Source organism: Tribolium castaneum, unplaced genomic scaffold, assembly GCF_031307605.1.
Source record: "Tribolium castaneum strain GA2 unplaced genomic scaffold, icTriCast1.1 ptg000068l, whole genome shotgun sequence".
Taxonomy (NCBI): domain Eukaryota; kingdom Metazoa; phylum Arthropoda; class Insecta; order Coleoptera; family Tenebrionidae; genus Tribolium; species Tribolium castaneum.
Window position 1 is genome coordinate 15,739 of NW_026986665.1, and position 15,044 is coordinate 30,782.

Here is a 15,044-nt window from a genome sequence, read left to right on the forward strand (position 1 = left end):
TCCTTATCGATAAAATAATGACTTTCCTTTATTAGTTATTAGTGACAAGCGCGATGATTTTCTGATATTTTGCTTAACTCAATACAGCATGTATTGTATATATACTTCATGTATTCAAAATTGCACATTTCAAAAATCATATATTCAAAATTTCACAACCCCAAAAACCAAAAATTTCACAACCCCAAAAAGCTACTACTACTACTACTACTTGTTTTCTTGGTTGCATATTCGCAAACGGGCGGGGGGTGTGTTTAAAAAAAAAAAATGGAGGCCAGCGCCATCTTTGATTGACGGCTGCGCTGACGGCAGCGCCATCTAGCGAAAAGTTTGCAGACCGTGGCGCCATCTAACGTGAGAATTTAGGCGGAATTTGTGACGACATCGGCGCTACCAACATTACACCCAATATTAATTTTTAAATAAATTAAAATTTTGGCGCCATTTTTTTTAACAAACAAACATGGCCGACTAATTTCAAATATTAATTTTGAAATAATTTAAATTTGGCGCCAATTTACCATTAAACAAAAATGACCGCCGCCGACTTTCAAACTTCCAAGATGGCGACGATTATTATTATTATTATTATTATTATACTACATAAATATATTTGCATCATCACAAATGGCGTCAGTCGGCCGCAGGCCGGCTGACCAGCTGGTCGCAGGCCAGCGAGCTGCGATTACGCGCTTGCGTCTGCGGCTGACTGACACAATTTTCACACATGCGCAGTAGAGGGAGGTGGAGGTGGTTTTTGAACCGGCTATCTCTATCTACTGTAGTTATCCGTAGTTGTGTCAAACAAACTAGATACGATTCGAAATTTGAAAATATATTGCACTTTCGACTAAATCTACAAGGCTTTCGTCCGAAAATAGTGACTCTTCTTATTAAACTTGATCACAACGTATTGGACGAATTTCTCATTTTATTTCTATCTAAACTAAACTATTAGAAAAGGTAGAAAATCTAACTCCTGGAACTCTAACTTTGGCACGTCTATTGCAAAAAAATTAGAACAGGTTTAATTTCCACATCGAGATCGGCCTCCGAAAAATCGTAACTTGCCCATGCTCTTTCCCTCCAATGACATAGACATACAATGGAACAAAATCAATAATCCGGTCAAAATCGGCCTCGTTTTTATCAACCTTGTGGCTGTCGGCCCTTCCGGCACTATGTGCCCTTCGTTTCGCCTCTTTGCTGCGATGGGACTCGGATGGAAGTCGCGTCGAAGCCCTAAAATACACTTTCGCATTCTTGTACTCCTGCAGCTCCAAAAGATTCTCTTCGGAATCCTTGTTTTCAGGGTGGGTCAATAGCTTGGAAATCTGCTTCTTCTCGCTTGGATCTAGTAACGCTTTGATGTCGGGTCCCAAATAATTGGGGTTGCAAAAACCAAAAGGGCCGTCTTTTTCCAGGTTTTTGGGCTCTTCTGGTGCTGTGTTAGTCTTGACGCTGTAATTACTGGCTGAGGAGAGTCGGTTCATTGTCTCAATGCTGGCATAGTCGGAAGTGGACGAAATGTTCTCTTTTTCGCTCAGTTTCATCATGTGTTGGTAGAGAGGGTTGTCGGCGTAGCCCAGGTGCGAGCTGTAGCTTTCGCCTCTTTTAGGGGGATTCAGAACAGGTTTATCAAACTCGCACTTTTCGTTTAGAATCTCATTTTCATCATCGGTGTCCAAATACACCAATTTCGCCGCTTCGACTGGTGTCAGAACTGGAGTTGGCAGAGTCAAAACCGAGAAATTTGGTACTGAAATCGGCTCTCGCGTTATCGTCTCGCTCTCCACTTGGACTTTCTTCTTGATCACGTACGCGGATTTTGACTTGACCATTGCGTTTTTGGAAGGAATTGCTTCGGTTTCGTCGAAATGCGGGCTTGCGTGCTGTTTGAGGAGGCTCTCGGTGCTGTCCGTCGTGCAGCCGGTCAATACGGTGTAGCTGCATTTGTTGATTTTGGAAATTTGGGAGATTTTGGAGATTTCTTGCAAGAAGCTCTTTTTCTCTTCGATGGTGTGAGTGGGATCGCTGCCGTCGGTGTAGTTGGTGTGAGAAGGGCGAAAAATGTAGGTTTTCTCGTAGGGGGCGATCCGGTTGTTGGGGAGGTAGGACGAGTGGCGATTGGTGCGGTCGGCGGAGATGCAAGTCCGGGAACGGAGACGGACGGCTTTCTCGGTGACGGCGGATTCGTTTACGGAGAAATCCGAGACGGAGAAGGCAACGCTTTCGGACCGCGGTTGCGGCTTGGCACCAGATGTGATGATTTTTTCCCAAGTTTCGGTTGCTGAAATGATTAAACAACAGTTGAAAATTTCTCAAAGCAAAGAACCTAATTTTACAATTACTATTATTACTGTAAAGGAAAGGGGACGTTGTTGGTCGATTAGAGGCAATTTTGGTGGGAATAATGACTAGTAAGTCTGAACGAGGCGACGGTAGTGACATATTTAAATCAAATAATTAATTGAATAAATTAATTTTTGAACGAAACTACGAATTTCATTTCCATTAGTTTTTTTATAATGTAATAAACATTGTTGTAACCGATAATAAACTGTTGTTTATTGTTAATTTTGTGATAATTAAAAGGTTTCGCTTTTGGGACTGCGATCCAGAAGATGGTAATAGAAATGCTCCTGTAGAAGATGTGCAAAAAAAGTATAGCTTATATAGGTAAGAGTTTTCTAAGAGAAAACACAATTTTTTAGACCTTTGGTAAAAGATGTATATTTTATAAGCATTTTGGCATTGCCGGGAAAGTTAAATATGCACACCAGAAAAGTCTAAGGATGTTTGTAATTTTTCTAAATAATAATGTAATAAATAAAAAAAATTGGTATTTTTTTCAAAGAAGTTGTTATTTATTTATTAGAGTATGTTTTAAAGATTTCATGAAAATGACTTTGTTTGCCATTGTTACAATTAAAAAAAAAATTAAATACCGTGTACTCAAAAACTGACTGACCACAATAGAGTGTGGTAGAAGGTAATTGCTTACACATAAAGGTAAAAAACATATTTGTAATAAAGATATTGATAAATAACAAATTTTAAATAAATTATATGTGGCAACGTTGTCTAACAGTCAAGATCGCAATAGAATTTGATCCACAATACAAATAAATTATTTTTGAAACAGTTTCTTAGGAAATAATTCACAGTGTTGGCACATGGACAAACTGAATTTTTTAATAGATTTTAATTTTTTTCAATTAAAAAAACTGCTAAAATCTGATAGTAAATTTATGTTAGCGAACGATTACTCAGTGCGAAACATAAAAACCTTAAAAAATAATGAAAACTGAAGAAGTTTACAAAGTAAGTTTGTAGCTCCAGATTTTTTTAAATTTAACTTTAGGAATTTTTTCAAGATTTTTCTCGTGATCTACAAATGCTTCCCGACAACGTACCACTGAGTTGGTTCTGGTCACAGTAAAACAGAAATTCCTTTACATTCGTAAATATCCTTTAACAACTTGTTGTATGAGATTAGCAATATCTTGCATAAAAATTTGTAGTGTAAAGCAAGACAATAAGTTAACAAATAAGATCCTTGTACCAAACGCGTAGACAGAATTTTATGGGCTTAGGAATTTGTTTCTTCGAATTTGCAACTGTGAGTGAATGTTTTGCTTCGCTGAAACAATCATTGTGTAGGTTGGAATACAAACCGGACGAAGAACCGATTTCGTTTTGACTAAACCATCGGTGCAGGGATCTTATTCTTTAATTTCTTGTTTTGCCTTACACCAAAAATTACAAAAATTAATTAAAAAGAAACTTTTACTAAGGTAACGAAATTTTGATTTTTTTGTTGCCAGAACAATCTTCTGACTTGATACTCATTGAACACGTCTATAATACACTCAAAAGAAGAGTTATATGGATAAATGTTTTACAAAAAACATCAGGAATTATTCGTAGCCTTAAATGCAGCGCGGCAAGAAATCTTTCAACAAGACATAGACAAGTGTGTTGAGCTATAGTAACCAGTAGGGAAGGTCACACTCTGCATTAGTAACCAAAAATATTATTTTATTTTTGTTTTTTTTTAATAGTAAAAACGTCACACAAAATCAAGTTAGAAACAACAGTTTTTTTTGTTTTTTTTTTAAATTTTAATCTTTGAAATTTACGCTAATAAATAACAATCCGTTTCAAAAAAATGTCAAAAATTGTATTTATTCTTCGACACTGTCAAAATTTCCGGTTTTTTTCCTGTGTAAGACAGTTTTGACAAACATTACATTTAAAAAACTCAACCGAGCTGTACAAACGATTTCTTGCCAGAAAACCTTTCAATTTCGATTTAAAGGTGTAGAAATGATTTTCTCTGAATTCTACTACTTGAAAACTTGAAAACATTTTCCAGTCACGTAGCTCGAAACAAGTCAAAAATTTAACAAAAATTGTGTTACCTACATTTGACTTTAAACACGTTTTTAAGATGAAAATAAAGGTTTTTATTCTTCAACACGATATTTTTCCTGCCTAAGGCAGTTTTGACAACTATTTGTCATTTCTCAATACGTCATAATATTTTTAACAGATTTAAAGCAATTTCAAGCTTTGTTGAGTCTAATTCGAAAAAGAAATTGTTGAATTCAACTTGTTTTCGTGTAAATCGGTTCTTTTATTTCACCTCGTGGATGATAAACCACTCGTTTTCACTTGATAATTTACTCGTGAAATAAAAGGTATAAAAGGTATAAAAGGAATTTTTAGTAAAGTTTATACAAATACCAGAAACGCAGCAAAATTCTTTAAAAACTAAAAAATTTGGTACAAATAAAAAATATAACAAATAGAGGAAATGTGTCCTTTAGCATGACGTTTTGAGAATTTTTCAAAATTGTGGCTACCATGTTTATTTGTGTGGGAGCTTCGAACTCCATTTCTGGCATAAATTTCATTTTTTTTTGAATTGAAATAAAAGAATTACGGAGTGGACCAAGAAATTAATTTTCCTCTGCCGTGTTGTCAACATTTTAAAGTACTATTCATATTATCAAAAATTCTTGTGCCGTGCACTGTATTAATAAACATTTTATTCCCTAAAACGTATCTATCAGTTTATTTCAATGGAAGATATTTCCGGTAACTACAATTACTACAAACGACAAGAAACTTTTCAAGTCCAAATTTGCGGCTAAAAACAATGAGAAACAAATGTAAACGTATGCGCCAGCTCTCAGAGGATCTGAGTCTTGCTAACTACTCGTTAAACGAAAACTTTATCCACTCGTTGGAAGATTTTTGTTAAAGATTATGCTGTAAAATCACTTCTAATTCAATAACACTGTTTTTAAACGAGTGCTTCTTTAAATATAAAATCTTCACGCTATAATTTGAACTGAATAAATTAATTTAGTTATTTTCAAAACCATTACTTAACGACAGTTTGTTACTGGGGGTTGTCAAGTTTTACACTTAAGCACTTTACACCTCTTAGAAGAGAGAAAAAAATATGAAATAAATATATTCCACTGCACTGATATCCAATCTCGCTAGGAAAAAAATATTTTTTTCTATTGATTCATTTGTCCAATAAAAAAGAAAAAACCATTTGACCAATAAATCACATTAGCTGTTTTTTACATCAATGGATCGGAAATACGAAATAAAATTATTCTGCAAAAATTTGACTTGAAAAAAATTGTTAGAATTGGATTAAAAGCCATTTTAATATTATTATCAGAAATTTTAGTCTAACTTATGAGGAACGAGATTGAGAAGAAATAAATCCCCGCTACAAAAGGACCCACTACCTACCCCAATAACAGAAATGATTGCAGAAATTTTACAACTAGCGGCACGGTCCCATCGGGCGGTTTTAAAGCCAGGACCGGAATAAGCACACTAACGTGTTAAAAATGTTTTTATTAATAAATTACAACAGATGTTCAAATTGATGACTATTTTGGTCTAAGCATAAACGAATTCTTCGTTTACAATCCGCATGAACACTTGCCGTAAGATTTAAAGATTAACATTCCATTTACAGTAAACAGATAAAATAAATGGTAATCCGGGCCTGAAAAATTCTTACCAGCTGCCTCAACCTTCAGACCCAACAATGATCGCACGACAAATGTAATAAATTTTTGAAAACAACCACTCTGATGGAGACCTTTTGTGGAAGTGATTTACAATTTTACCAAAATTCATGGGAAAAAAGCTGCCCTAATATAAAAACAGAAATTAAAAATCAACGACACATTTTCTCAAAAATTTAATTAGGCACTACCTCAAAATACACTTATGGACCAAAGATCGTTGACATTAGACTATAGTTAACTAAGCGAAAGTGAAAAAACACACCATACAAGTAATTATTTGAAAAATTGGTCAAATCGTTCTTCTATACAATAAAATCACATACAAATTTTTTTAGAATTTCAGATAAATTACAAAGAGGTGAAAAGTGCCTGAGTGTAAAACTTGACGAACCCGTATAAGGCTTCAAATTCCTTACCAAAACTGAATTTCCACAATTCATTTGTAGGGTGTCCACCTCTTTCCCCTCCAAAGAGCAGCATCGAAGACGGAAGCTTACAGACGGCATGACTGTGCAAGGGCCCCGGATTGATCTTAGTTTTAATAAAAGTCCAAGACTTGGAATGCGTATCCCACTTCCACAAATCTCCTCTTTCCTGTAAGTCAGTCATTCCGCCATACACCCACATGGAATCATCATGAATAACAGCCGAGTGTTTATGACGCGGGGGTGGAAGCGACTCGATGTTGGCATTCTTTGGTGTGGTCGATAATAAGTGCCAAGACTCAGTTTCTAGAAAAAAATAATTAAACGGGAAAACTTTCGTCGAATTTTTACCAAAATGGAAAGCCCACAATTCACTACAGGACCCTCGTAGGTCCTGATAGCCTCCATATAGAAGCATTTGGTCGCGATGGACTAAAGCTGTGTGCCCTCGACGGCCTTTTGGCGTCATGACGCCTTTTTTGTTTCTGATTTTCTTCCAGTTGTTGGTTTTGATGTCATAGCACCACAGAGGAGTTTCAGTTCCCGCTGAAAAGCCGACTTCGCCTCCGAACACGTAAAGACAATTTCTATACGCAACAGTTGAGTGTTCTTGCAATGCTGGAAGTCTGTCACCGGTGGATTTCAGTAAGTGCCATTTGCCGGTTACTACAAAATATTGTGTTTATTTCGGGTATCAGTGAGTGGAAACCAACTAACTCAGATTATATCTCCAGAAATCTTTCATGGGTAAATTACCATTTCGCCCGCCTAAGAGGTAAATATTTTCCCCAACTATGGTAGCACTGTGTTTAGACCGTGCCGAAGGAGCTGGACTTTCAACATCGGCAGGCACTACGGCACTCCACATACTAGATTTCTTCTACAATTCCTGAAAATTAGCTGAAAGATTATCACGAGTTTAAGAATTCAGTTTACCAACCTTGGACCCAGAGTGGTTTATTCACTAGTGTGTTTTTTTAGACATTTCTTTACTGTGGATTTATTACATTTTGTAAGAAAGAGCACAAGACACATGGCTTGGACAATTTATATTATTTTTGTTGTCGCAATAAAATACAGACGCATGCGTTTCTACTCTACACAATACAGCGGTATGCTGACATTCCCCTAATATTGATTCTGCCTGAGCGTGAAAGGATAATGCGCAGGATTGCAGAGGGTGAGCGATTGTCCTGGTTACTACCAACATATTTGAATTTGCTATTTTTGAATTATTATTTTCAATACAACGTAAATGTTATTACTGATTTTTTTATTTTTACCTACTTATTGTTTCTTTATGTTACTGTTAGTATGATGTATAAGTTTGTAAATTCATGTAATATCAACTTCTCTTATTGTTAATACCATGTGATCATGCGAATTTATAATTAGAGCAGTAGGCTTTATTAGTTTTCTAACTTGTACTCGTATGAAAACGCGATTACTATAATTAATCAAGCTGAAGAGTCTAATTAATAATAATTAATAATAATAATAATAATAATAATAATAATAATAATAATAATAATAATAATAATAATAATAATAATAATAATAATAATAATAATAATAATAATAATAAATGTTTCGAAGGCTATTATTTAATTAGAATTATTTTTATTAATCACAAACATAAAAAACTGCCTACTCTAATTATAAATTCTAATTAAAACAAAGTTTGAAAACCCAAAACACTAAACTTTAAGACACAACGCATTTCAACCACAAAGTGGTCATCCTCAGGTGAGAATCTAAATCAGTTTATCAGTCTATATTCTCACCTGAGGATCACCACTTTGTGGCTGAAACGCGTTGTTTTTCAAATAAATGTTTAGTGTGTCGGGTTTTTAAACTTTGTTTCAGTTAATTTAAACGCCAAGAAAATCCATCAAGAAGAATAAGTTCTAATGATCGATTAGTTTTTTTTCTAGATTATTTATTTAATTATAGTCTGTATTTTTCTAAGAGTTAAGTTATATTATAAAGTTTTGTTACTATTATTATTATTATTATTATTATTATTTATTATGTTTTTTTAGGTGCTTTTAATGTAATTAAGTGTTTTTTGGATGATTTTCAACAGTTTTCCCATGTGCCTATTTTCTGGTGGTCTATTGATTTTCGAGTATTTTTGCGCAATAAAGATTATGATTTTTGAAGTAATTTATGTCACTTTTGGGAAAAGATAAATTTTTTCAGGCTAATTTTGTAAAGCGTCAAATGTACCTCTTTGATTTGGTGTTGTTTTTCTTGCGCCAATTGATCTGGTTCAGAAATAAAAAGCCATTTGGAATGCCTAAATATACGGTATGTTAAAGTGCTCTCGGGATAATTTTGGGTGATTTTTAATGGTTTTTCCGTGTGCCCAATGTTTGGTGGTTTATATTAGCTGTTCCAAACTATAAAAACGCCAACGTCGCATTTTCTCTCAAAATTAGCTGTTATTTATTATTAATGCTTTTCAATGCTTTTCAAAACAAATAATAGCTAATGTAATTTATACTTTCAATGAGAGATCTAATCATCAATAAAATTATTTTAAAATTTTATCAATCTTATTTAAAAAAATAATTCGCTAAAATGCGGCGTTGACGTTTTTATAGTTTGGAAACAGCTAATAGATACTCGGGTACTTTTGGGGTCCATAAAAATTAGTGCTTTTTGAAGGGTTTTAGGTCTTTTTTGGTTGTTGACTTTTGGGTGCTAAATTTTAAGATTCAACCTTGATTTTTAAAACGCCACATGCTGTGGTCTACTAGAAGTAACATTTTATATGTTACTTAAGTAGTAAAAGCAAATATTTCATATTTTACTTTATGTATGTACGTATGTATATTGTGGTACATAGAGTACTATAGTAACTACTAATCTGAAGTTGCTTCATCTTGAAGTATTTAATAAGGTTTTAGTAGAGTTGCTCGAGTACTTTCGATTTTGTGATTTTCTCAAAAATAGTTATTTTTTATTCAAAGTGATAAAGAGATTGTTTATCTACGAGTGAAAAGGTTAAGTTCAAGAGTGACGAAGTTACGAATAGCTTAACAATCTTTATCGTCGTGTATAATACACCTCTTTTTTCTGTAGCTGGGCTTCAAGCTTTTGAAAAAGTAGTTATTGTTAACTCTTCAAATTAATATGTTGGAATTTGTAAATTTAATTACCGATTTAATTTTATAAAATTAAAACTTATTTCATCTATCAATGCAGTTAAAGTGCTATTTTATCTACTCACATGAGTTGAAAATAAAAATAATTAGAAGAAACTGTTTAAAAGGACTGTTTTTATGAATTATGATACAAAGTATAGGCAATTATGTAGAAAAAAAAGCAGAATTCTCTTAGCTTTAATGCAGAGAACGTTGAATAGTCGAGAATAAGTACTTAGGAAATCGAATTAAGGTCAGAAAATGTAACAAAAATTTTTTCTATGACCTCTCCGAGATCTTGGGTTTTAAAAAAATGTTCAAAAAAATTAGAAGTAGAAGAAGAACGAGAACGTAAATCAAAGTCACTCCAAAACTCGTTATTTCAAGACAATGAAAAAACGATTTTAAAAAAGCTAAAAATGAAGCCAAAAAAGAAATAAACTACTGAAAAAGAAAACAACAAGTAAGATGAAAGCGATTTGCCCGTTAAAGACAACCATGAATATTGTTGTTTAGTTTGCGTCGAACCATTTTCCAACTGCAGACCAAATAAGCAGTGTATGCAGTGACTTTAGTGCCGTCTGTGGTCACGAGGCTTGCACTAATGAAATTAATTATGTTTGCATAACTGTCTTGTAGTTTGAGTATTTTGTTAATTTGTTAGAATGCATTTTTTTGTGTATTTTTTATTGTTAATTTAATTTGTTATTTATTAACACGATAAAATAAAAAATTACTAAAATTCGTTCTTACTTAACTTTCCTTTATTTGTTATCCCGACATCGTGTTACAACTAACCCTAAGTGTAGGGACAGTTGTACCAAATGCTGCTTTTAAAATAACTTAATATTTCCGTTAATTGCACTTTTGATTTTAATTTGGTTCACGAGAAAGACAAAGAGTTACTGTTATTCCACAAATTAAATAAATACCTATTTATACTAATAACAGAAAGATATTAACATAAATGGACAAATTGTTACTTTTGTCCCTAATCTCCCCTACTCATATTATTATAATAAAAACTTTTCCAATTTTCCAATTTTATTTCAGAATGTATCAAATGTATTTTAGAAAGTCATTTGTAAATACATTTGATACTCTCTGAATTTAATCTGATACATTCTGAACTACAATTAGAGAAGATGTAGTTTTTACGCCAAAAAGGTACCGGTAGAGAAATTTTATTATTATTACAAACATTGTTCTACAACACATTTTGTTTTCGTAACATTTTTGAAATAATTGACTGAAGACTTTGGGGTTCGTGGACGAGCGGGGTCGGTGAAATTGACAGAAAAAAGACCAAACTTCTCGCTAAAATTTTGATCAGTTAAAAATGATATAGTGCAACGAAAAGTGCTTACGTATAGCCTTCTAACCACTCGAAGTTATCCATAAAGCTCCACGCTGTATATGCGGTAATGTTAACACCGTCATCATAAATGGCTTCCAAAACATTACTTAAATATTCCTAAAAAAAGCGTTGAATCTTCTGAAAAACTGTAAACTAAGTTACTCGGTAATAGTTGATTCGGCGAGAATCATCAAAAATACCACCAACGTCGGAATATCCGTTCTCTGTGATTATTAGTTCAGGGTTTTTGTACGTATCTTTAATCCATTTTGAAATTCTCCGAATTCCCCATGGAACAACCTACAAATCGAAAATATTTTTTCCAAAAATCATTAAAAAAAACGTACTTTCAACCAACTTGACGCTGAACCTTCCCAAAATGGATTTTTGAACACCTCTACCGAAATGTCTTTTAATGATTCGGGCTTACCAATTGCTTCATCTTCCTTCCATCTAGTTAGGGTAGTGGTGTAATGATTCAAACCGATAAAATCGAAAGTTCCTTTAATTTCTTCAATTTCGCTATTTGTAAATTTGGGCAATCGCGACGTTTTGAAACCCTCCCTTATGCTTCGTTCTCCAATTCGATCAATCATCACTTGGGGGTAATTCCCATAAACAATAGGATGTGCAAACCAACCGAACTAAAAAGCTTTCTCAAAATTCGATTCAATATTTTGAGGAAGAAACCTGAAACTGGAGTTGTCTTTCGGATGCTTCTAAATCTTTCGGATCGCCACTTGCGGGTTCAAACCAGTCTGTATTTAGGACTAATCCAATTTTGCCCTTTTGTGTTTTTCGATAAAAGGTATCATAAATGTGGTACACTTTGGCGTGAGCTTTCAAAACCACATGAGCACAAGTGTACAAATCGATGCCTGGAGCTTTCGTAATCGCCGGTGCTTTGTTACCGTTTTCATATCCTTGTTGGCAAATAATAAACGGCTCGTTGAAAGTCACCCAATACTTGACTCGACTCCCGAAGAGTTCGAATGCCAGTTGGGCATAATTTGCAAAAACGTCAATGAAAGTATCGTTGAGAACCCCGCCGAAATCGTCTTGGAGTTTCTGGGGCAAATCCCAGTGGTATAACGTAACCATTGCTTCAATTCCATGTTTTTCCAACTCCGAGAGAATGTCTTCATAATACCTGATTCCGGCCTCGTTGATTTGGCCGTCGATGTATCCCGTGGGAAGGATTCTAGCCCATGATAGGGAAAATCGGTAGAAGTCTACACCAAGGTCTTTAAGTAGAGCTAAATCCTCCTTGGATTTGTGATAGGAGTCACAAGTGATGTCACCAGTGGAGTGGTCTTTGACCAAGTTTGTTTGGTGGGTTAGGTGGTCCCAGATGTTTTCGCCTTTACCATCAGCGTCCCAACCGCCTTCAATCTGGTACGAAGCTGTAGCTATACCAAATTTGAAGTCGGGTGGAAATTTGCGGTTGTCAGCGCACACATTCTCTCTATTTTTTATTTTTTACGATATTTTGAAAATAATTGGCATTGAAACTTACCTCCAGAAGAGGGATGAAATGTAAAAAACAAATAGAAACTTCTGAATCAACATATCGTAGTTCAGCAGCAGATTTCTTTTGTAACAATATTTTTGATAAGATACTTTAAAATGTTCAAGGGTTTTAATGGCTGATAATATCGATAGGTTTGTTGTTTTGTTGTCAGTATCAATTACATGATCATAGAGGCTGTCACAACATTGACGGCCATGCTTTTGGGATTCGCTACAGAGGAGACTGAAATAAATCGAAAACAAGAGAAAATTTTCCGACTGTCCCCCATTATCAAGTTGTTGATAAAAAAACAAAATCTTAATATTGAAACTTTAATAAAAAAGAATAATGTTGTGAAGGCAAATTACCATGTGATCATTTGAATTTATAATTAGAGTAGGCTTTACGCCAATACAAAATTAAAAGGTTTGTCTACAGATGTGCATTTGCCAGTATAAGGTCCAATTTTTGTAGCTCTAGTGGGAATAAAATAGGCTACAAATAGTTTATTATTTATTGAGTTTGAGTGTAAATCGGACGTTTTATTTCACGAGTGGATTATCAAACCACGAGTGAAAACGAGTGGTTTATCATCCACGAGGTGAAATAAATGAAGCGATTTACACGAAATCGAGTTGAATACAACATTTTATTTCTCGAATTAGACTCAATAAGGCTTAAGATTGCTTCAAATCTGTTAAAAGTTATCTGACGTTTTGTACTGTGAAATGGCAAGCAGTTGTGAAAACTGCTTTACACAGGAGAAAAACCGGAAACTTTGACAGTGTCGATGAATAAAAAATATAAATTGGATTACCATTTATAGACATAAAAAAGTACCTACCTACCTACGGGCAAATGCCTAAAGTGGATGACACAACACACAAAAAACACATGACAAAGACAACAATGTGTTCTATATATAAAATATTCTATTTTGAATTTACAACCCGGCAACACCGTTTGGTGAAAATGTGTCATAAATAAATTTGTGATGTTTAATAATTGTCATCATTAGTCAAAAGCTGCCTTAATTTTTGTTTAGAATGATTAAATAATTGGAATAGGACCATAATTAAGACTAAATTTATAAGGAAATAAAATAAATACAGGGTGTTGCTGGGTTGTAAATTCGAAATAGAACACAGTGTTGTGGACATTTGGTTTTGTCACCCACTTTAATTTTGTAATTAAACTGAAGTAACGTGTCTCGGGGCTCAACTGAGTCGTGTTAATTATGACATTGAAACTGTAACAGTATAATATGATACGAGTTTTATGAGACGCATTTTGTTGCACGCACGGGTTTAGGTAATTGAGATAATTGAGTAAGCGCGACAAAATGCCTTATAAACAAGATATAATACAGTATTTTTTCTACTTTACACTTTTGCACCAAAAAAAAATAATTTCGAAATTTAGGGAATTTTGTGGCGGTTGACAGCATTTTCGCGCAGGCCTTGAAATGAAAACTTCTCACCATCAGAGGTAAAATTACAAATATCAAACAATAATTTTGACATTTTAACATCTAATAATTTTCACCCATCACTCATATGTTAGAATTTGTAAAGACTCTTTAAAATGAAAACCATCTTATGTGATATTCTTGTTCTATCTATCAAGAGGCGGAATGAATATGACTCTAATCTATTTCAATCACTAACTAAAAACGGTGAAATTTTTTGGAGGGGTGAGTAGAGAAGACTATCCAATTTTTCAAAATTTGTAATAGAGTTCGTATTGGAAAATACAGCGTTGCGCAAAAGTATGGAACAAATCCGCAAAATAGAGTTTTAGCGGACAAATCGAATTATGGACGAGGCGCCGAAGGAGCCGACTTCTTAATCAGATGAGACATACAAACTTTTTTGGTACCAGCTCTCTAAAAAAACAAAAATGCATTTCCAACCAAATTATTGAAACAGTAAGAATTATTTTTTCAAATTATAAATAAATTAAGTCCGCAAAGTGTTGCTATGACAACTTTAAGTACCTACTTTAAGTACTTGTCCTTTAAATTGACATTTTGCGGAGTCAAGCCGTTCCCAAAGTAAACATTTCAGAGAGCGTGGACCAAAAAAGGAACTAATGATTAGATCTCTCATTGAAAATACTAAATTATATTAGCTATTATTTTTTTGAGGTGCATGAATAATTTATAACGGCTAATTTTGGAAAATATGCGACGTTAGCGTTTATATAATTTTTAAAGAGCTAAAATGTTAAATACGCGATTTGAATTTAATTGAATTTTGAAAATTTTCTAAATATTTACAAATCTTGTAATGGTTTAATCTTGAAGTTCGTGTCTAGTTTGATCATTTTCTTGATTAAACTGAAATTTATGATTTGTAAATTACTTGGATTCACAAAATTTAAACTCAAAATAAACTTAAAATTTTATAAAGAGTTTACAATTTTCGTGAAGAAAATGTTACTTAAGTCGTCCGAAAGTTATTTCATTTTAATTTTAATCTTTAATTTTGATTTACATATCTACTTACTGTTTAGCCTATAGACCTATAGGACTGCGAC

At 33.7% G+C, this 15,044-nt stretch overlaps 2 protein-coding genes across 4 annotated transcripts; both read right to left on the minus strand.

The window, feature by feature from the left end:
- Positions 1–785: 785 nt before the first annotated feature.
- LOC103314735 (uncharacterized) lies at positions 786–7,623 on the minus strand. The gene is made up of 5 exons (XM_008201476.3): positions 7,431–7,623; positions 7,208–7,379; positions 6,842–7,156; positions 6,482–6,796; positions 786–2,290 (listed from the first exon to the last, which is right to left on the minus strand). The coding sequence occupies exons 2-5, from the start codon at positions 7,356–7,358 to the stop codon at positions 1,017–1,019; spliced, it is 2,055 nt and encodes a 684-aa protein (XP_008199698.1). The 5' UTR covers positions 7,359–7,379; positions 7,431–7,623; the 3' UTR covers positions 786–1,016.
- A 3,184-nt stretch (positions 7,624–10,807) lies between these two features.
- On the minus strand, positions 10,808–13,844 carry LOC656716 (myrosinase 1). 3 transcript variants are annotated; one of them, XM_015983850.2, is made up of 8 exons: positions 13,684–13,844; positions 13,351–13,368; positions 12,513–12,749; positions 11,687–12,461; positions 11,344–11,640; positions 11,159–11,296; positions 11,007–11,113; positions 10,808–10,956 (listed from the first exon to the last, which is right to left on the minus strand). In XM_015983850.2, the coding sequence occupies exons 3-8, from the start codon at positions 12,563–12,565 to the stop codon at positions 10,833–10,835; spliced, it is 1,494 nt and encodes a 497-aa protein (XP_015839336.1). In that variant the 5' UTR covers positions 12,566–12,749; positions 13,351–13,368; positions 13,684–13,844; the 3' UTR covers positions 10,808–10,832. The 3 variants fall into 3 exon arrangements, with proteins under 3 accessions (XP_015839336.1, XP_064215746.1, XP_064215745.1); XM_064359676.1 differs by lacking the exon at positions 13,351–13,368 and having other exon boundaries at positions 13,680–13,742; XM_064359675.1 differs by having other exon boundaries at positions 13,355–13,714.
- Between the last annotated feature and the right edge of the window lie 1,200 nt (positions 13,845–15,044).

What these genes read in the sequence shown, in the direction of transcription:
- LOC103314735 (XM_008201476.3), bottom strand. Translation starts at nt 7,358, where the DNA reads ATGTGGAGTGCCGTAGTGCCTGCCGATGTTGAAAGTCCAGCTCCTTCG. An exon ending in TTTCTGGAGATATAATCTGA is followed by an intron (nt 7,157 to 7,207) that starts GTTAGTTGGTTT and finishes AATATTTTGTAG; the next exon opens with TAACCGGCAAATGGCACTTA. An exon ending in ATTGTGGAAATTCAGTTTTG is followed by an intron (nt 2,291 to 6,481) that starts GTAAGGAATTTG and finishes TAATCATTTCAG; the next exon opens with CAACCGAAACTTGGGAAAAA.
- LOC656716 (XM_015983850.2), bottom strand. Translation starts at nt 12,565, where the DNA reads ATGTTGATTCAGAAGTTTCTATTTGTTTTTTACATTTCATCCCTCTTC. An exon ending in GCCGAATCAACTATTACCGA is followed by an intron (nt 11,114 to 11,158) that starts GTAACTTAGTTT and finishes CGCTTTTTTTAG; the next exon opens with GAATATTTAAGTAATGTTTT. An exon ending in GAGTGGTTAGAAGGCTATAC is followed by an intron (nt 10,957 to 11,006) that starts GTAAGCACTTTT and finishes TCAAAATTTTAG; the next exon opens with CGAGAAGTTTGGTCTTTTTT.